Source organism: Lepisosteus oculatus, chromosome 5 (genome assembly GCF_040954835.1).
Source record: "Lepisosteus oculatus isolate fLepOcu1 chromosome 5, fLepOcu1.hap2, whole genome shotgun sequence".
In the NCBI taxonomy this organism is placed as follows: domain Eukaryota; kingdom Metazoa; phylum Chordata; class Actinopteri; order Semionotiformes; family Lepisosteidae; genus Lepisosteus; species Lepisosteus oculatus.
In genome coordinates this window covers 36,428,224-36,450,962 of record NC_090700.1, presented here as the reverse complement: position 1 = coordinate 36,450,962, position 22,739 = coordinate 36,428,224, and the positions used below count along the sequence as shown (strand labels likewise).

The window sequence follows — 22,739 nt, the reverse complement described above, 5'->3', positions numbered from 1 at the left end:
TTGAACACCGTAGCTGGAGCAGTCTGTTACTAAAAGTGCTCCGCTGTCTAGTAACAGTCCCATGTAGTGGATGAGAGGTGTTGTTAATGATGACTGTGAGCTTGGTCAGCATTCTCCTCTCAGCCACCACCTCCAGGGGGTCAAGGCTCAGCCCCAACACAGAGCCAGCCTTCTTGAGGAGATTATTGAGTCTATTTACATCTCTTGCCATGATGCTGCTGCCCCAGGCACACAACAGCGTAGAAGATGGCCGCTGCCACCACTGATTCATAAAAAATGTGCAGCAGTGTTCCACACACACCGGTTGCTCTCATGATCTTAGAGATGCTCACGTCAATGGAGTACAAGAAGCTCCAGGGCAAATAAGTGGCCTGAGAAGTAATATGGTTTCAGATTCACCTGACATCCATCCGTTATCCATCACCAGGAAGCTGCGTATTCCTGGTGAGAGTGACTCACATGGAGCCTAAGGTAAATCACGAAAAACGAAACCCAAAATACCACTCTACCACTGTGCTGAGCCCAGAATATAAATCAGGGATGCTTCCATTTTGTACTTTAATTTGAATGCATTACACTTATTTTTATTGTTACTGTGGAGTGCCGATTTCTTCATGTTCTCCATTTCTCAACATATGCTTTGCTTTCTTTGTTAGAGAACAAGAGAGTCTTTCTTTCCATTAAGCGCTGCATCTACCTGTAATGACGGTTTACCCTCATTTAAAAACAAAACTGCGTTAGAAAGCCTGTGACTGGATTTGAGGATTAATCAGTGTGTAAATCCGTGGTTGGTTGTCCCTTGCTAATCGCGGCCAAGTTTCCGATTTTGCCCAGTTTATTGCTAAAGATAGTTCAGTAGTCGCACAGGCCTTTGATTGGTCATGGGAGAATAAGAGGACTTCTAAATCCTTCTTAATTGCTTTGCATCTTTCTGGCAGCGCGTCTTAGCTCAAAGTGCTCTGAAGAACACAGAACCGACTGCAGTGGTACAGACACAGTGCTGAGACAAAGCACCTTAACAATAACCTATTGTTACACATTTAGACATTTAGTAATACCTCAAGACCAAATACTGGTGGTTTTGAGAGGGGAGTGAGCTGGAGAATATAACGACGGATTTGGGTGTAGAGTCTTAATTTGACTGATTTTGTATTGACGTCTAAACGTTTCGCCGTCCTGCGCTGTAAGACCACGAGACAAGGCTATGGGGAATGCAAACAGCGGCACATCGGTAGAGGAGCTGACCGCCTGTGAGATACACCAGTGGTACAAGAAGTTCATGATCGAGTGCCCTTCCGGACAGCTGACGCTTTACGAATTCAAGCAGTTCTTCGGATTGAAGAATCTCTCTGCCTCTTCCAATGCCTACGTTGAACAAATGTTTGACACGTTCGATATGAATGGCGTAAGGAACTTTTTGTTATTATTCTTTCAGCAGTACATACTGTATGTCCTGATACCTGTAAGACAGACCCCGCAACGTTGTTAGATGAGAAGCTAACCCAATCATTGTAGTTTTAGCAGCTAACGAAAGCGTTCGGAGCGCAGCTGGGAGCTTGAGAATTCTCTGCGCCAGTTTGTCTTAGAAGAAAAAGCGGCTGCAGGGACGCTACGTTTGTAAGTGTAGGTGATGTAATGTAAACGTTTATTAAAGAAAGCACTAATGACAAAAAATGCTATTACTAATACTATGAGATAGTCATCACTTTCTGTCTCCTTTTAAGTCTGGAAAAAATGCAGTCTTACAAAAGCGTTGAAAAATTCTTTACACACCCCGGCTTACTGGTATTTCGGCTGTTTTAGAGTGTCAGCATGATAACCGTTTGGTGTTGTGCAATTGGACTCGATAAAAAAAACGCAGTTCTCGGTGCGTAATAGATACAGCGATAGATCACTGTAGTGTAGCGCATTATTAATATCGATTGTGAAGATACCAGTGGTGGTACAGTTTTCCAGTAGTGAACTAGACCTTTGTATTAGCACGATGGTTATCGCCCTCTTGTGATCAGAAGGTTACACTCATATTTAGTTAAAATTGCTGCTTAGGTTGTTCAGATGTAATGCTTAAAAAATTGTAGTTCAAGTGCTAAATTGATCGACGTACCCTTAATCCCTCAAGTACAGCTCAGTCCAAAGTCATTGTAACAAGTTCAGCGGGCTTCTGTTTTTCACAGAAGGAAACTTTAAGAACAGTCCGCCCTGGTCCAGTCTCATTAGATTTCTCGTGTTTCTATCCTTACACTCGGAGAATGTTGTGTATAGTGCCTGTCTATGGATAATCAAGCGCTTCTCCAAAGAAACTTCAAATTATACAGGTATCTTGATAGAAAAGGTCAATGCAAGTCTTGTACTGTATCTAATGGCTTTCTGTATTCTTAAACCCTATGTACTGTATGATTGCTTAGAAATGCTTGTGGTAAGCAGGCCTTGGTTTTAAAATAATATATCATGATATATCATATAATTAGTACATAATAATGACTATTTAGTAGTAATAATTAATCAGTAATATTTTATATACAGTAAATCCTTAGGGATTTTCTTAAACCCTTGAGGGCAAACATAACTAGAATTTATTGTGGGTTATCAAAGACCTAATCTGCCTTCAACCACTTTGAAAAACTTTCCAAAAATGGTTAAAAGAATGACTTTATCAGACTTAACTTCTGTTGTTTTCTGTTCATTAACTTTACATGCATATAGTATTGTAACACAACGGGGGCTCAGGTGGGCGCCCTTGCCGCATTAGGTCGGCCCCCCACCGTCAGGGGCTCGAACCCGGGACTCCCGCGTCACTCTGCAGTGACCCAGCCCCGTGAGCTAAAGAGAGATCTCTCCACAGCCCAGTAGCTGTAGTCCTGCTATCACAGGGAAGGGCGGTGACGTCACCTGCTCTGGTACGCCGGCTCTTGCACAGTGCCTGTCGGCCGTAAGCGTTACAGTATATATGATTTATGTTCACTCCTTTGGGTTGTATCCACTTGTATCCAGTGACTGAATCCATAAATTGAAGTCTATGGATTCTGTGGTACTACTGGATCTCAGGAGGCCAAGATGTGTAAGATGGGGGGCTGATTTCTGTAAAACAATTTTCTGTTTCCTTAACTAGACTTTTTTTAAAGCAGAGTTATGTGCCCTTTTTAATGAAAATGCATTTACATACAGTAGACACAGACCAAGAGCTGTGCACTCCATAGTATTTTGTGTGGACTGTCTTTTGCATCCTTCAAAGTATGGCAACACTGGCCCTGTGATGTGAAAGTGTCACCTAAGATAAGAACTTATGCATGATTATTAGTTCGATTGGGAGAGTTTGAGCCGAACCACCCTAGACAAGCAGCCAGAGTGTATCCCGTCAGAACCAGAGTTGAGAAAGAAGTAGAGTCATATTTTGAACAGACTGGCTGTGGGAGTCTTTATTACTTGTGAACTTAAGTGCCTTGTGTCTTTGACCATCATTTCTGATATTTCTTTTTCATACCAGTTTCAGGTCTGTCAGCTAGACATGTCAGGAGTGACATTGAGGTTGAAAACACAATCCTAAAGGCATCCGCAATCCAGAGGCAGTGTTCCTCAGGGAAAAGCATGCCTTGCAGAGAACTGATCTGCCAGTAAGGAGCACTGGTCCTGCTCCCTTCCCCTTGACAGTTAAATCCCGTTGTCTGAGCTCGGCTATTTTGGTTTAAATTGGTATTAAGAGCTCAGGAGTGGGATGAGAGCCTGATCAGGAAGATCAGGAAGATCAGGGGTCGCAATCCAGAAAGCATACCAGGGAAATCCGGTTTATGAATGAGATGACTCTTTTTTCCATTGTCACTCAGGCACTCTGGTATTCCTTTATTTTTTTATTATTACACACTGAAACATTAAGGTCACCAGACAGACATCTGGTCCTATTCTCTGGTGTTTTTTATGTTTTTCTGAAAATCCCTTTTTGTTTTCCCTGGAATCAGGAAATTAAAACCTGTGTAGTTGCATAGTTTATATCTGAACATCTCAGGAAAAGAAAAGGTACTGGCATCAGTGCATACATGGATCTGAGAGGCGAGGGAATGACACTTGGTGGACAAAAAGAAAAATAATAAATGGCACAGTCCGATTTCTGTTTTCTTTTATTCACAAGGTCCTAGCAACCAAATGAGTGAAATACACATCTCTGCATCTCTTTCACTATTAGGAAACTGGGAGGTTTGATACATGTGTCTATCATTATATCAAAACATTTCATTTATTTCATTTTAATTTACTTTCATTACCATCCGTACTGCATTGTGCTCATTTTCCCCTTTAATTTTCTGAAGTTTAATAACAGAATACAAGCTACAAACATGTAGATTAACAAAGGCTGAAATGTTATTACAGTGCTATTAATTATTTTGGTATTAATAATAACAGTACCTACATCCTTTTTCAGTAATAAAACACAATAAAAGACTACAGTTATTATTAAAATAAGTAGGAACTGATAAAGGGAAGCAGGGTCTGGGCTTTAAAAATAACATACATCTTATTTTAAGTGTTTTTTATTTGATATCTCTATCAAGATTAAGTCCTTGAGGAAAAGAAAGAAGCAAATTCGCTGAAAGGTGTGGCTTATTTGGTTTTGGTTGTGCAGGCTTGTTGGTTGAATTTATTTCTGCCTGTGTTGAACCTTGAGCCTTGACCTATGACCTGTGGTGTGTGTATTTGGCAGGATGGGTATATTGACTTCATGGAGTATGTCGCCGCACTGAGTCTGGTCCTGAAGGGGAAAGTGGAGCAGAAGCTGCGCTGGTACTTCAAGCTCTATGATGTGGATGGAAATGGCTGTATCGACAGGGGAGAGCTGCTGAACATCATCAGGGTACGTGTGGTTTAATGCTGGTTTAGAATTTGCTCCTTTAAGCTCAAGTGTAACAGGGAATTAATGTTAACACCTCTGTAAATATGAGCTTGTGTTGTATTTATAGAGTCTCAGTGGTTATTAAATAATTACAGCACCATGTAGCATTAATGGATATGGAACACAGTAACTGCAGTTGTCTCTTGCACTTATCCATGCCCTCAATCTCCATTGAAGTTGCTGTTCCATGGCTTCCCATCTGCATGATTTGAATCATGCTGCTCTATGCTGTCGTAATGCTACAGTATGCTGTCCTACACTTAACCTTGACTTCAGTTCACTTTTAACTTGTGTTTCAGGAATCAGGATTGTAATGTTAGGGGTGAAAGCTAGCAGCTGTGCACTCATTACACCTTGTTCAAACCACGCAATCTTTTCTGATGGGGTTCCAACCCTTGAGAGTGTTATTCTTTTCCTTTCTCTCACTTCCATAGGCGATCAGAGCGATCAACGGCTGCAAGCATGAAATGACAGCGGAGGACTTTACCAACATGGTGTTTGACAAGATTGACATCAATGGCGATGGTAAGAACACAGAGAAACAATGTGAAATTCCATGTGGGACTAAAAGCATATTGGTTTGCAGAAACAATCGCAATACCTTCCTCTTGCATTGTTTTAATAAAATACACCATCATTTGAACTTACTGTATGTCATTGGTTCCCAGGAAACTGTAAACATATTTTCTGATGCACAGTACAATCTGTCTCAACAGATTTTAAGATGTTTTTGTTCTCATTATGAATGGTGCTTTCCAGATGATTTTCTTAGCTGGCCACATTTTTAGCATTATATGTCTTCCATAAAAACGTACATTTTATCTAGTGTCACAGGTAAGATACACTGTGCAACTGGGAATAGAGTGTAACTTGTTGAATCAAAAAATGTAAGATAACACAAGGCAGCTGCACTGAGTAGTGATTAGGGCTCTAGAATGCAAGCTGATGGGTTGTGGGTTCGAATCAGAGTATCAGACACACATCTTTTTAGAGTGTGCTGGGAGAACAACATCCCACCTCTTAGATTTGATTGGCCAGGTCTGAGTGCTTGTTTACAATCCCTTTCTCTGGGGCTCGCAATGGACATGTATCAGGTCTGGGTACGAGAGAGGACATGTGCTCACAGTCCCGTCAGCACCTGTGGCTGCCAGAATAGTCTCTGGTTTATCACAGCCCTCACCAAATTAAGCTGCTTTCTGATAAGGGATGGGATAAGGTATCCTTCTTACACAGCTTGCAAAGGTCAGAGAGCTTGGAATCAGAGTCCGTCTTGTACTTTGTCCGATGCTCTTGAGAAAGACAAACACTTTTAGATTTAAAAGTCATCTGAATGTAAGTATCAGAATGTGAAAAAACACACAAGAACATAGAATCTGCAGAGGCAGTGGATGCATTAGTGATTTATTTAGAAAAGGTGTGTGTATGTTCACATTCCCCTTTAGTGTTGCAGAGTTGATCCCAGCGATCTCACAATTATTTGTGAGATCGCTGGGAGAGCCTGCAAACAGCGGGAGGTGCTGGCTTAAACGAGAGGTGTGTCTGTTTCAGGCGAGCTGTCGCTGGAGGAGTTCATGGAAGGGGTCCAGAACGACGACATGCTGCTCGATGTCTTGACCCAGAGCCTTGACCTCACGCACATCATGGAGATGATCCAGGGCGAAGGGGGTGACGAGGAGCAGGCGACCCCGTCCTGACTGTCCTGACTAAGGAATCAGACTGCACTGCACAGTTTGAGGCTCCACCTATCACATTGACAGTGATCGGTGGATCTCTACCGTTCACCAAAGAGGCTTCTGGTACTCCACCCAGTTTAACCAGAAAATATCCGTTGGAGTTGCAAAAGGTTGAGTGTAAATCTAAACACTTGACCATTGCAGGAGTAGTGTTTTGACATCTACAATACTGGACCTGCATTTTGTTCTCAAATTATTCCTTTAGAGCTGATAACAGTCTGATGATGTTGACTGTTGGGTGAGACCTCATGAAGACTATTGTCAGGTTTTTTTTTAGATAACAGGGTTTTCCAACCCTCCTCTAGGAAGGCTGGAGGTTTTCTTTAGGTTAATCTTTAGATTTTCATTGCAAACCCAGCTCTTAGAAACCTAAATCAGCTCATCATTGGCTTGATTGAACCAATTAAAAATGTTTTAACAAGACCCAGAAATCCAGGCCAGCCCTTCAGGATCAGGATGGACTCTCCTGCTATTGAACATAAGTGCACAGGGGCAGTCCTCCAGGGTGAGCCAGCATCCAGCAGGTTTTACAGGTCTTCTTAAATCATCAGTAGCTGAAGTACTTTGAAAAGTATCCAGTTCTTGAAGAAGTTCTCGAAGCTTCAGAATTGGTTCAATTAAGATGATAAGTACTGTAGCTCAATTAGGTTTTTAATAATAGAGGAGGAACAAAAACCCAAATACATTTTAGCCTTCCAGGACTTGAGATCAACACTAGTTTTTTAAAGGAAGCGACTTCTGCTATTTAAACATTCTGTGTCTGAACTATCAACGACGGGTGCTAAAACACAAGCAGTGACTCAAGGATGTCCGGCTGCAGAATTGCAGAAACACTAGTCAGGCATCAGAAATCTTGATTTTTCTGTTCCATTCCAGATCTTTATCCTGGTTGATCTTTCAGATACAGTATGTATGTCATTGGCTGCAGCAGGGTCAATCGGATCTTATGCAGTTAAAGGTCTGATGGGATCAACATGACAGTGTTGCAATGACAATGCACTGGAACTGACAAGGTTGCCTACACTTGATGGCGGTGATTGATGTCAGATAATCCCTAAGGCAGGGGTCCTAAACACAGATCCTGGAGGGCCTTGTGTCTTCTGGTTTTGTTCAAGCCTGAGGAGGAAATTAAACTATTAACCTATTTTTTCTATATCAGACATATTTAGAATTGTTCTATAATTTTTTTCCGGGAATTGAGTCTGAGACCCCTGTCCTAAAACAAACAAAAGAATTAAATTTTTTAAAACCTTTGTCCACACTGCCCTGTGATTGGCTTTGACACAGCTGCAGTTATGAAAAGTGCCTTTTCTGGTTATGTGTGACGTATACCAGGTGATGGTGAAACTGTAACTCAGTTATATTATGCAAAGAAAGCTCAGCTGAGTTACATCTTTGAGGCCGCGGAGGCAATTATGATTTTATTCTTGTCAGGTTTTCTTGTGTCATACTTTCTGTGATGTTCAAAAGCTGTACACAGTACATTTTAGGCTTTTATTATTGTATAATTAGTGTTGATATTTTATGTATACATCCTCTCCTGCTACCTGTTAAGGCTTTTAGATGTTCAATATTGATTTTTATTCATTTTTGCTCAAGGTTTGGCTTTGTCAAAGAAGCATGATCCTTAAGGTTGTTGATGAAATGCATACAACTACCTTATATAGCCCTGATGTACAGTAGCAGGCTTTGTCCCTGCTGTTCACAATATTATAAATTACACTGATAAATGGCACAAAACAGTGTGTATACAGGTCCCTTTCTCTGACTCTGTGTTGTAAGGATACAAAATTTAATAAAATGTTCACATTCAAACAATATTTCAAATGCATAATCTTTGTTTATTATTTTAAAAGCTAATTGTTTCAGTTGCAATGAGTAGGGAAACAAAACCATCCTTATATCCATTTTCTAAGTGATTAATCAACAAGATGCATTGTTGGTGTAATGAGACCGTGGTACAATGGTTAGCATTGCTCACTTCTGGACCTGGGGTGCCATCTGCCGGGAGTTTGTGTGTGTCTGTGGGAACCCTGCGATGCACTGGCATCCAGTCCGGAGTGTATGCTGCCTTGTGCCCAGAGCCAGGATGGGCTCCGCTCCCCCCTGCTACCCTGAACTGGAAGAAGAAGTTAGAAAATGGATGGATCTTTCTACTGAACAGAGTGGTTGAAATTCACACCACATTCAGACCACATTGACGGCCTGGTCTACAGTTCCTGTCTGTAAATCTTAAACGTCTATCTTGTAAAAAAGTGCTCTGTTCTCACCTCTTCCTGAAATAAAGATTCATAATAGTTAAACCCCTCGACTTGGCTCCCAGTTTGTTAAGTCACAGACCTCGGTCCTGCCTTGTGTACAGTCGGTCTCAGCTAGCCCACATATCCTCGGAAAATCTGGGAAATTTCAAAGTCTACGCTCCTGAGAAGATGGGGAAAAAGAATGTCCTGGGAAAGCTATGGAGAAAAGGTGTTCGCAACTAAAATGTTGGAAAAAAAGTTTGGATTTTTATATTAAATCCATCCATCCTTCCATTTTCTAACCTCTTCAGGGTTGTGTAGGAGCCAGAACCTATCCTGGCAAGCAATGGGCACAAAGTAGGGTAGAGCCTGGACAGGTGACTAGTCCATCGTAGGTAGATTATATCAAATCAGGAAACTCAGAAAGACAGGTCTGAGGGGCAGAGGAGCCGACAGAAATGTCTATGGTGTTGGCTTGAACTGACTTAATTTAGCTGCTGTCCAAAGTTGTTGTGTCAGAGTTTAACGTCTAATCGTCTCTTGTGTTTTGCTTCCCTGGGTGGATTGTGACTAACTCTGAAAGTAAGAAGCTAAGAGTTCATTACTTCCACTTTTCAAACCTTATTTGACTTGGTTGTAGCGATTGGCAGTGGCAGTGTATGAGACAGGTGGCACCTTTAATTTATTTATTTTTCTCCTGCGCAGTTGCCAGGTGACATTGTAAAAGCAGTACAAATATAAATCTATGCAATAAGTGTTTGTTATGTATAATGTGACATGTGGGATCTGTGACTTAGACGTTTTCTGAGTATTACCTTAAAGTGAAACATACAGTACAATAGTTACAAATGGGGAGCTATGAAAATGGTGAATTTCAGGAATTGACTGGAGTCAATAAGTACAATAATTATTCATAACCCCCAACTTGTAAGTGATTTCTGCAGAATATACCCAAGCATTATAAATGGTTAATTATAATATAATTAGAGGCATGTGAATTCTTTATTCTCTGGCACAACTTTGGTGAAAAGGATAATATTCCAGACACACTTGTTTAAACAAATGTTTATTATTTATTTATTATTATCAAGGACAAGACAAACACTACACTACACACAACAAAACATGCACACATAAATATATGTTGTATATGTAACTTGTAAATCTATACACACAAGTTACTATATTTACAAAATGTACAAACAAGGCATTTCAGAGGCCTTACTTCCCAATCACCCAGAAAACCTCAGACTAATAATAATTATAATTGCTTACACTTATATAGCAGTTTTCTGGACACTCCACTCAAAGCGCTTTACAGGTAATGGGGACTCCCCTCCACCACCACCAATGTGCAGCATCCATCTGGATGAAGCGATGGCAGCCATAGTGTGCCAGAATGCTCACTGCACATCAGGTATCAGTGGGGAGGAGAACAGAGAAATGAAGCCAATTCATAGAGGGTGATTATTAGGAGGCCATGATTGGTAAGGGCCAATGGGAAATTTGGCCAGGATGCTGGGGTTACACCCCTACTCTTTTAGAGAAACACCCTGGGATTTTTAATTACCACAGAGAGTCAGGACATTGGGTTTACATCTCATCCGAAGGTCAGCGCCTTTTTACAGTATAGTGTCCCCATCACTATACTGGGGCATTAGGACCCACATAGGCTGCAGGATGAGCACCCCCTGCTGGCCCCACTAACACCTCTTCCAGCAACAAATTAGCTTTCCCAGGAGGTCTCCATCCAGGTACTGACCAGGCTCACACCTGCTTAGCTTTAGTGGGTTGCCAGTTGGGAGTTGCAGGGAGATATGGCTGCTAAACATTTAACTCTTAAATAAGGTCCACAGAGGCCACAATAAGAGATAAGCTGCCTTCTTAATAAATGCAACTCAACCTTCAGTTAAATCTCTTTCTCTGCAAATCCGGATGCCACAAAATAAATGGGAGCCTATCTCCCTATTCTAAAAATTCACCTACAAGCAGAAAAAGATGTTTCTAACTGAGGTATCTTTTACCCAGGAGGCCCACATTCCCTAAAAACACAGAATAGCAAGCACTCTCTAGCAGGGTTCAAATACTGAGCTCCAATCAGGTATTGTTTGGGTGATCATGAAGTAGGGGCTCTCACCCAGTGCAAGCTTCATGTTCCAACTTCTCCTGACTCCTCTCTTTTCTGGTCTGACCTTCCTTACTATCCTTTCCCTCGCCTCTTGTCCTTCTTCTCTCTTCCCTCTCTGTGGTCTTAATATAATCTTATATGGTGTGTATCTGGACTGCTCCCTGACAATCATCTACCCACAAATTAATTAAATAGCTACACCAAGGTAAACTTCTCAGCAAACATCCCCTCTGTTTTGATGCTGGAAGCATTTACACTGCCAGGAGTCGCACACTTTATGTAAACTCTTAGAGACATTCCTAATCACGTATAACTGTAATAATGTCAAACAATAATAATTTGGGATTTGGTTCTATTTCATAAATTTCCAGATCTGTGGTTAATATCACATCAGCTGCAATTTATGTTTAATTTATTTGTTGGAAGAATCTATGTGTTTAATCTAGCTGTGATTCATAAACTTACATTGACTGTAGACATGGCATAAAATACAGTCAATTAACTGAAGTCAATTACCATTGTTTGATGATGGTACATGTTCAGTGGCCTAGATAAAAAAAATGTAAAATCTAATAATTGTAGGTAAGATAATTAGAAGACTTCCAATTGTACAGTAATTCACTTCACATCTCTCAGAGGATCTCCTGGCCTTCCTCCTCTGTGCTTCTTGACGGAGGAGATGAAATTAGTATGGCATAGTAATTAGCATCCCTGACTCACAGCTTTTGGGTCTTGAGTTTCCAGACTTCCAGACTGAGTTGCCGTCTTTTTAGAGTGTTTACAGTATGTTTTCCCTGTTTGTGTGTGTTTTCTGCAGGTGCTCTAGTTTCCTCTCAAAGACAAGCAGGTTATGTTGATTGGCCAGCACTGATCATGTGATTGCAGATAATGAGTGACGTAGGCTAAAAGGACTCCTCTTTATTAACTCCTTTCTAATGTTTTAAGTTGCAAGTGAATATTTCACCATAAATATTTTTTTTTACACTAGACCTGAATGTCTACAGCCTACGTTGATCTACAAGTTTTCAAAAAAGGCAAAAGGTGTTTGTTTTTCCTGTCAATCAAAAAAGTGGTGAAGTCTGGCTGATCAAGATGGTAAGCTAATGAAGAATGCGAACAATAAAAGTGGAATGCTAGGTTCTAGACTCCTAGTCTGAATAATTCCCCTGAAGGATCATTCCATTGTCACTCTCATTGTTTAAAAAATATCTATTACCCATAAGACTTGTGTGGCATGACCCAGAAATTCTTGCCAATGGGCTGTGGAAATAACAAGACCTATTGCCTCTGTGATCAGACAACATTCCTGTTAGAGCCTCATGATCTTAAGAGCCAGACTTAATGCAGGAGTACAGCAAATTGGCTCATGGAAATCCAATTGACGTGGAACCAGTGAGTCAAGAATAGACTTTTCCCATCAGGAATGATGTCAATACTCAGGCTAGGTGATCTGTGGATTACAATCCTCAAGACTCCAGTAGTCCGGGTGTATTAACCCTCACTATTAGTGCACCACAAATACCTTCACCACCATAGCTTTAAAGTGAGATTTGGAACCACAAAAGTGTGCAAAGGGCAGATATGCAATGAAACCTGAACCAGACCTGAAAGGGTTTCTTTATACTTGGAAGCTATTGTACACTCACTTACCAAAATATGCAAAAAAAAATAGAAGTTCAAATTGACACGTTTTTTGTGTTTTTACTTTCTACTTTTCAGCATGGGATTGGGATTTCAGCATGGGATTCAGCATGGATTTTCAGCATTTTCATGTCGTTTCTTTGCAGCCAACAGACACTGATTCAGCTCTCCAGTGTCAAGAATCATAGTTAGCAATGTTTTGGGCCTCTGTGGGCAACACTAAAAGCTTCACCAGGACAGGGTGTGTTTTCCACAAAGTGAAAGTACAAGCACTGCTTTGAATCCACTGTGGAAATAAAAGAAATGCTCAGTGACGGTCTGCATCAGGCCCTGCATGAGGCTATGTGACCAGATGCTGCTCTCCTCTGTGGTTGTCATTTTGACAATAGTTTGCTATACCTATGTTAAGACTTTGTAATGACTTCCGAAGAATAATAAAAATCTGAAAACCTGAAATAAAGAGGAATTTAGTTATTCAAAACATTGCTTTTGTAAAATAAGTACTACCAATTAAATGGAAATTCCTAGAGAGTAGAGAAATTGTCTGTGGGATCCTTTGTCACAGCATCATGAATGGATAGTTTAGAGTTTACATGGGAAACCTGAAAATACCTTACAAATATACCACAGTATATGATTATTAGGTATATCAAGCAGCAGGCACATAGGGTTGAGGCCTTTTGAGAGAGTGTAATTAGCTTTGCACTTTCCTGCCTCTTATAGCACAGCATTTTCCTAAAAGAACATCACAGTCTTGGCTTTTATAAATAAAACATTCTTTATTTACAGTCATACATACAGTACAAAATGCTGTCCAGTCAACATACAGTAATCTGCACTGAAGCTCCTTTTTTAAACCAGGTTTCAGTGTTGGTCTAAACTGATACAGCATTAATTCAACAAATCCTAGACATTCAAGCAGGATTACCTTTTTGTCCAGAAAGTGGAAAATCTATTGCAATCATATATACAAAGTTTATAGCAGCTTTTGCTTATTGGTCTTGCTTATGTGTTTCTGTCTCAGTGATTAAAAGCACAAAGTTTTTTTCTGTATTGCCTAAAAATGTGCTAAATCCAGATAAGTATGTACAATCTTCACATCCATTCACTGCAGCATAGTGAGAATATAGCACTGCCTGAATAGGACACTGTGTTTCCCAGACAATGGAAAAACCATAAGTAGCCAAAACCAGTGAGCGCTGGTATCATTGGCTGTCTCTAGTCTCCTGTTTTATTGATGTTATCTAATTGTATTTTCATGAAACCCACCCAAAATGTTCTCATAATTCTGACCACCTTTTCCTGAACATCTAGAAGGACGTTCCTTTCAGGAGCATGGTTTTGAATAAAAGCAACATGGTTTGTTAGGTTCTGAGCTGGGTCACAGGCTAGGAAATGTTTAATAATGCACAAATGATGAGAACAAACCAAGACTGAAAGCATGATGTTAGAAATGGGCTTTGAAAGCAAACCTGAGCTGACTGAGAAGATTTCAAGCTGTATGGACTGCAGAGACTGTTTCACAAAACAAAAAGGCCACGTGTATGTCAGGACAGGGGTGTGAAACTTTTGGGGGGTTTCACAACCTCCCCCTTCCCTATCCCAAGTTCATTACATTCGTTAAATGAATTCTGTCTGCGGGTCATAGGGGTTGTACCTAAATGAGTGTAGAGATGAGGGGGTGCAACTGAAATTCTGACAGGAAGACATTATAGTGCTTATTCAGCAGTTTAAGCACAGATTTAGCAGTATGCTTTAGCAGCACTGATTGCTGAATCAGACATCCCTGCTCCTCTGGTGTTTTCAAGGAGATCCTTTGGTAGAGAGAAAGCAAATCTCACTGAAAAGGTTTACATACAGTAAAGTGGCAACAAGTCACGAAGCATGCAAAGACAAACAAAAGGTGGAGAGAAAAATCTGACAGGCCATCACACAACTGGGATTTCTAAGAACACTACCATCGGAGAGAGACAGAGAGGAAAAACAACCACATCAAAGCATCTCTGTTTCAGACAGAAACTTGTTGTCAGAAGATTGGCTATCAGTTGTAACTAGTTGTCAGGACTAGTGGCTTTGCTTAGCAACTCTAACACTGTCCTGGTACAGTAGCATTTCTACAAGCACTTGGTCTGTCTTGCTTTTCAGTAGTTCAGTTCGGTTCCAAAGAATGCGATAAAGGGAAAAAATATAGAGAGCAGAGAGTGGTCTTGTCCCAGCTGTAGCCCAAAACCCTAAGTCCTACTCCACTGAAGTTGGGATTTAAAGTTCATGATCATTCAAGGGTGTAGCATTATAAAAGTGTTGGTTACGCAACTCAGAGTAAAAATGTTTTCCTGTTGTTGATGCTTGTTTTCCAGTGGCTAAGTGCATGTTTTTTTAGATATTGTAGATATTTTTCTAAAATAATATTTCCTTCTCCACTTGGAGTTTGATGAAATTAAATTTGGTCTTGTCTAAACCTGCACAGAAGTAGTGACAGGTCTTGTTCATTCATATTGAGCAGGCTTGAATCAAAACAGGTGAAGTTATCTAGGAACAACTTTGCAATACCGCTGTTTATTCACAGCTTTGTACTACCAAAGACAGTACATTTCATCTCGTCTGTCCCAGTATAAAAATGACAATACAGTACGAGCAACATAATGCGTTCATTCACGTCAATTTAAAGTAAACGAAATAAGGTAAACTTTGCAATACCTCAGAGCTTTATAGTATTAAATACTTCGTCATTCCTAGTGCAAAATACCCCTCAGGCAAACGAGTATTTGTCGGTCGAAATGGGGAAATTAAATAAAAGCTTTATGTCAAAACTTTGTACCTAGAATACATACAGTATCAATCTAAATTAGTCCAATGAAATTCTGTTTTTACATAAAAATATTACACGTTTTAAAACTGAAAAAAAGTTAAATCTACTGCCACCTGAATATATTATTCTCCTTGGCAACATCTCTTCGCTATAGAACATGATTCTGTGAGGAATTAGGGGTAATTCCCTTCAGCGAAGTCCTTTCCGATTCGGACTTCAGTAACACGCACATGAAGGGAATAAGACCGCAAGTGTGCATATTGGGAAACGGCCTATAAAGTGAAATTTAGAGAGCAAATGTAGAGAGTATTTTGCGTGATTCAACTAGCAGAGGGAATAGCAGCCTATCTGTGAGGATGGGCCTGCCCACACTCCCCTCCTAAATTTTGTGAGGAAAGAGATAGGGAGCTGCAGCAAAAGTGTGGATTGGGTGATAGGTATATAAGTGAAGACCCGGGTGCGAAACTTACAGTATATGTGTAGGAGAGCGGAAGTTATGAGATTAGGATTTGTTATAAACACCATTTGCAGTACCGAGAGCTCCCTAAGCATCTGAGTGTGTTTGATGTAGGTTGGGTTAACAGTTTAAAACATTTAAATCCTAATTTGTGCTGGAGAGAGATATATACGTGGCGATCAATGAATGAAATCTGGACAAAATGATTTTTTAAAATTTGGAATAAAAAGGCTCCCTCAGGCCTTGATAAGGAGGTATCCCCTCACAGAGCTGAGAGTGCAGAGGCATCAACTTAGAGCACTCAGATGTTACAAGCCTGTAAGTGAAGTTTTAAGAGCCTTGTAATCCTGTAATGAGCTGTTGAGTGCTTTCCTTCACTGAGAACAGTGTGGGCAGTAGCTGCTCTCATCCAATCTCCTAAGACCTTAAGAACATCAGGAAAAAAGCACTTTGACCCATTGTTTCTTACATAAGAATGAATTACAGCCTAGGAAGATGCTCCTAAAGCATTCCGGATTAATAGTGTCAGCGGACTATAAGGTTTGAAACGATGCTGTTTGCTGGTGACAATGATGCCCAGTTTGTTGGCTTGCATTCTAGAATGTTCAGATGCATGTAGGGATTGTGCAGCAGCCCAATCCAGTGGAAAATAGGGTTTTTTCCATTTGGTGCCAAGAGATGCATGAACTAGGTTGTCCCTCCATGTCTATCACTCCTCTCTTGGAACTCCATTTCACATCACAGGAATTCCCAATACAGGGACAGGAGGATACCACACAAAGACATAACTCATATCGACTAGAAAACCTTTCGAGCCTTTCAAGCTCTTCTACACAGAACGCCTCCATCAGAGCAGAGTAGTGCAGCCGAAACCTCTTTTTACAAAAAAGGAAAACGGAAAAAAGAGTGGAAGACCGTAAGGTTTAGGAGTGATGGCTGAGAGGTCTCTGAATCGCGGGAGAGATCCTGTTTTGGAGCGCCTGCGCCACGCTAGAACAGGGCACTCTTCCTGCGCTGCTCGCTGATCCAGCAGCCGGGATTGACGTCCATCTGCAGCATCTTCATCACCCACTTGTCTCTCCGCGCCCCATCGATGAACTCATCCAGAGACAGCTGGCCTGCGGAGACCAGGGCCCTGTTAACACCTCGAGGGGCAGGGCAGCCACGTGCTGCAAACTCTCCCTGCCTCGCTGGAACGGTTTAACGCTCTCAGCGAGGAAATGTGGGTGGAAATGCTAACTGTCCCACTTTATTTTACACTGCTGGCAATGTTTTTAATAACCAGGCCTGTTCTGTTCAAGATGTATTTTATTACTTATTAATTTTGATACTAATTTTGACCATTTCTATTGCATCAGTTACATCATTTATTGTTCCTCATTAAACATGTACAATTAAAGATTAGATTATTATATTTATACTATATAATATACTTTAACATTTCACATACGGGGCATTTACTGTAATTATCTGCACTATCTTTTAGGTTATTCTTTTTGTGTAGGCTAAATAGAGCAAGTGCTGGCCTGGAAGAGTGAGGAGGGAGAAGGAATCTCTTTTAAGGACATATTTGGTGCAGAATGAAGGCAGCTTCACAGCTCTTCAACCAAAAGCTTTTCCTTTCATGTAAGAGAAACTAGATCTTGCTGTGTTTCCATCATGATGATGCAAAACCACACAACTCTACAGAGCCACAACTTTGAGAAAATTGTGTTTACTGATCAACAACACCTTGGCAAAGAACTTGGGCAATTTTTTCATTGCTATAAGCCAATCTAGGAGTGCCGTGTTTCCAGTATGACAGTGAGAGAAATAAAGTGCCAGGATTACAATGGCAACTGAAAACAATCTTGCAGTTTTGCTATGGTCAGCCTTTTCTCATGACCTGTGGGACCAACTCACTAGAGACATGGGTGACAACTGCAAGAGGCCAGCTTTTGCTGATCATCTGTAGCTGCACAGGAAGTGAGGAGGAACCTCTCAAAGGCATCTGTCCAGCAGGTACCATGGCTGCCAGGACTGCATTAATGTTAATGTGCCGGGGGGGTCATACTGTATATGATACCAACTTTTTAATGTCTTTCACTGAAACCATTTTGGGATGGACTGATCCATACTTTTGTTCACTAATTTTTCAGGATTTTGTTTGATATCTATGATTAAAACATTTGATTGAATCCGTTTGAGCTGAGTGTTGGGTTAATTTAGTGCATCGACTTAGCTATTCAGGCGACATGCAGAAGTGCCTGTAATCAGTAGGCATAATCAGTTGACCGAGAATAACAACACCAAGAAATAAGTGTACTGGAAGGATTATGATGTGTTTAGTGAAAATTTGGCTTACCCCATTTGGCTGAGGGCAAGGAGGCTGGGACCCCCATGCAGAGTGAGGAGTGACCAAAGGGCTGAGGTGGAGATGGTGTGGAGGTGGAATGCAAAAAGATGTATACGAGGGTGGGAAGGGGATCCCCTATTTGTAGTGGTTTAGTAGAGGAAATTATATCAGGAGTGATTGCTTATTACTGACAGCTGAGTCTGTGGTTGTTGGTTGTTGTTGGTTGTTGTCAACCCTCCTGATTTGTCGTTACAAGTTCTATAAAATGCTTACCATCGCCATTCTCATCGACCAGCTGGAATATCCTGTCCACAACTTGATCTGGAGTGAGGAGGTGACATGTCTCATCTGTGTCCCCATGGCATGCCTTCTTCAGCCGGTATATGGACTGAAAAACAACATAGACCTTCACAGTACAAGACATAACATACTGTACCAGCATAGTGCTTTAGAGCTCGAAATGTGTAGGTCGTAACGGATTACTATATCATCTTGTAACATTTCTGACTTGGAATATATTGTTGTCTGACAACAACAAAGACATTGTCCTTTAAGCAAATAAAATCATAAAAACATTTGATGAAATGAATATACTGTATGTGCATGACATCAGATTTCTAAGCTTCATGTTACTATTATGTTTTTAAAGGATGCAAAACATAGGGGCGCAGTTTGAGAAGTTCGGAAAAATATTATTACAATGACTCTCTGGTGAGTATAGTCTGTTTCCACAAAAATTAATTCTTTTCTGCTTTAAGGAAAACAAGGAATAACCTTCTGTGTTAGTATAAAAATATGATGACATATCAGAAAAAAGATATAATGAGATTCCTCAGAGGTCTGCTCAGTTTATGTAACAAATCTTTCACCTCCATAGAGTTACAACAGGTGGCCTGCTTGTTTCTTAAACAGCAAGGAGAAAAACAAACAAAAGTCTAAAAAAACTCTGTATTTCATGTCTTGAGGCTAGACTTCTTAAATAGCTCATACTGCTCCTAATTATCTCCTTTGGAAATTTTAAAAATCACAATGTCTTGATAACTGAAAGTGTATTTCAGAAAGCCCCAAATTATTTTATTATTTTCATAATGTTTCCTCAAAAACTACACACACAGTCTGAAGAAATCATGTGTCTTCTTCATGTGCCCCCTGTCTATTTCTGTCCCTGCTTAGTGCGCTAATACAGACCCAGCCTAGCTTGGGTGACTGCCTGCTGGTAAAGGAACAAGGGGATGCATGCCAGGGTGGAAGAACATGCTAATGGACTTTTTCTCAGGTTGGCAGACAGCGCAAGGAGTAAAGAGAGAGAACACACCACCTCACAGATATCTGATCTCTTCAGAAATGGACCTTTGGCTTTTGGCCTTTGGAAGGACAGACACTAGATGCCTCATCCCCAGATGTTGTGACTCATTGATGCAGCTTTTACAGAGACACTGCGATTTCAGTTTCTACCATCATCCTGAGCTCTCGTTGCCACTAAGTCTTTAGCTCTCAATTGGTTTACCTGCTTAAGGTGACCTTGTAGCACTGTCTGGAGCAATACAGCTATTGAGCTGAGGCTGAAACGGTCTTGTTACTTGAGAGGAAATACCTAAAGGCACTTAATTAGCACTATACCCCTAAGAACCACCCTTCCCTCCCCTTGGAAACAGTGGTAATTTAGTTTAATACATTCATGTAGAGGAACTGTTGAAGAGCTCTGATATTGAGAGTGCTTTGAGTAAGGACTATGGTCTCCAATGGTAACATAATGCTTGTTTGTTTCTAGAATTCTTCCAGTAGGGATTAAGGCTGACAAACACTGTTACATCTTTGAAAACTTCTCTGTATGAACAGGGGGTTTGCACGGTGATGGTTAGGAACCTGGACTGTGATGGGAAAATAATGTGTCCCCACTGTGTGCCAGCTGCTATACCCTTGAGAGAGGTATGCCCAGCGTGCTCCAGAAGTGGATATCATTATTACTGGGTATTATTTGGGTAAGCCAGAAATGAGCCAGGGACATACCCAAGGGGAATCAGGAACTCTAAATTTACCCAATGCTACAGAAACCAGGACAGACTGGTTGGACAGATTAGCCCTGAGGCTTGAGCATGGACTTCACAATTTCTTTCTTACTGTAGCACACTCCATCAGACAGCCCAATCAAGGACGTTATTCAGGGGAGGTGTCCCGGTTGCACACAGTCTGTTAATGCTCATGCTGTGAACTGTCTTTCTAAAAGCCTTTAGGAGAATTCTTTGCACTGTTTTTTTTTTTGAAGAGTCTGAATATTTCCGCTCACCTCCACGATTTCGAGGAGCTCGGTCTTGTCGATGCAGCCGTTCCCGTCTTTGTCGTACATTTTAAAGGTCCATTTCAGTTTGTGCTCCAGCTTGCCGCGCAGAACCAGGTTTAATGCCGCCACATATTCCAGGAAGTCAATCGTGTTGTCCTGGTCAGTGAAGAAGAAATGAACAAATGAAACATGAGCACCCAGACTGAAGTCCTAAGGTACTGTAGTTACAGCATATCAACAGGGGGGTTTGATTACATTTTTTTTAAAAGACTCCCAGCAGCTCTCGATCCACTACCTCCACTTACAGAATATGTATGATTGCAGGTTCAAGCACTGGTGTCCTGAATCCGAAACCAGATTATTCACTAAATTGTTCATGAAGTGTGTGGGGGTTCTTGAGCAGTCGCATGATGGTCAACGCTGCTGACTCTCAGCTCTCGGGTCCCTGATTTCGTTATGGGCTGGGCTGTCTGGGCTTTCTGTGCGGAGGTTTCACATTCTTGCACATTGCAGGTACTCGGGTGTCCAGCCGCCTCCTAGAGACATACTGGGAGTTTTATTTGGCATCGCTGAGTTGCCCATTCTAGTCCAAAGCGTTTTTGTACTTCCAATCTGGGGTTAAGGGGGAGCAGGAGTCTATCCCAGCAAGTAACTGGCACAAGGCAGGGTTCATCCTGGACAGGATTCCAGTCCCTAGCAGGACACACACAGACACAAACACAGACACACACACAACTAGGCCAGTTTTCTCAGATTCCGATTATCCTACCAGTATGTTTTTGGACTGTGGGAGCAAACCTCTATGCCACTATAAGCCCTAAACACTGATCAATCCTTGCAAAAGATGTTCATTTTTTTTGTCCATGAACTCAGTTAAAACACAGGGGATCAAGGCTCATTGCAACTTTATGCCAAAGTTATGCTGCCTGTACAAAGGAAATAAAAAGTTGCTACTTTTCTGGTCAGATGACAAAGTTTAGATTTTATCTTGTGCACATATAGACAACCACTTGCCAGGAGATTACACTACACTGGAAGTAAAATGTTTTATGTCTGATTTCCAAGTAATTGTGATATTAAACTGGATGATTAAAATGTCTCAAAGATACCCTGTTCTACTTGTCTGCTTTTAAATAAGTGAAAGCACTCAGACCGTTGTCAGGGAGTTTTTTGATTAGTTACTAGTAACTTATGCAGTTTCCTAGAATATCCAAAGGGAATAAATTGAGAACAAAATATTAAGTCATGATAGCACTGAGCACTGGGACCTTGGATGGCACATTGTTGGTTAGAGCTTCTGTTCAATTGTCTTTGTTTCATTATATGGATTCTGTTGATGCTCCTTTTCAGTTCAAAGGAATTTTATCATATATTAAAAAAATTAATCTTATCTATTATTAAGCACAATAAATGAAATATTTGCATAGTCAAGCAGTACTTATTTTCTAAATAAACTCAATCAATGCCCAGCTACCATCTCAACACATGTTTATACAATCATCAGTAATATATACAGTCATATATAAGCTATTTAATTTTTAATACAAAATAATCAAGCAAACATGCATTTTATGAGTGATATAATCATTGCTGCCTTCTTTTTACACTGCTATAATGCATAATATCCCCACAAATTGAATTACTCTCCATGAAAGAACAGCAGAGGGGTCAAGTGGTTTATGTGAAGGAATGGCCACTGTTTCTTACCCCGTTCTTGTCGAAAGCCCGGAACATGTTCTCGATGTATTCTGATGCTTCCTGGTTGTCTGTCACCCCAAAGAATCCCTTGAACTCGTGCATGAAGAGCGTGCCGCTGGGGCATTCCACCACAAACTTCTTGTACCACTCCTGCAGCTCCGCCACGTCGATCTCCACCTTGTCGTTCTCTTCGCTCAGCTGCTGTCCCATGGTCCTGAGACTGTGTCTCTGTGTCTCAGGCCCTTACCTGCTCTCTGCTGTCTTCTGTTCCCTGTCCGTACGCAATCAGCTACTCCTCACTTGACATTGCTTCCCCCACAGGACTGACGGGCAAAGGAAAAGAGAATCTGCCTCCTTGTCTTCACCTCCTACAATACTGGGTTTTATTTGAAGTTTTGATGGCTGTTTGATTTTGGTTTTTTAAGTCAATAATATGTGGTGGCAGTTTTTTTTTTGTGCTTAATTTGTGAGGAGGGCGGAAGACAAGCAACTGAAATGGAGTGTCCTGCCTCCAGCTCTAGAATGCTTGCACTGC

The 22,739-nt window shown here is 41.0% G+C and overlaps 2 protein-coding genes across 2 annotated transcripts; one reads left to right on the top strand and one right to left on the bottom strand.

Annotated features, from left to right (window-relative positions):
- Window positions 1–910: 910 nt before the first annotated feature.
- LOC102697729 (guanylyl cyclase-activating protein 1) lies at window positions 911–8,917 on the top strand. Its single transcript, XM_006628507.3, has 4 exons — window positions 911–1,405; window positions 4,694–4,843; window positions 5,317–5,407; window positions 6,431–8,917. The coding sequence occupies exons 1-4, from the start codon at window positions 1,205–1,207 to the stop codon at window positions 6,574–6,576; spliced, it is 588 nt and encodes a 195-aa protein (XP_006628570.1). The 5' UTR covers window positions 911–1,204; the 3' UTR covers window positions 6,577–8,917.
- A 2,653-nt stretch (window positions 8,918–11,570) lies between these two features.
- LOC102682558 (guanylyl cyclase-activating protein 2) lies at window positions 11,571–22,739 on the bottom strand. Its single transcript, XM_006628429.3, has 4 exons — window positions 22,214–22,739; window positions 20,513–20,662; window positions 18,499–18,613; window positions 11,571–17,008 (listed from the first exon to the last, which is right to left on the bottom strand). The coding sequence occupies exons 1-4, from the start codon at window positions 22,412–22,414 to the stop codon at window positions 16,881–16,883; spliced, it is 594 nt and encodes a 197-aa protein (XP_006628492.1). The 5' UTR covers window positions 22,415–22,739; the 3' UTR covers window positions 11,571–16,880.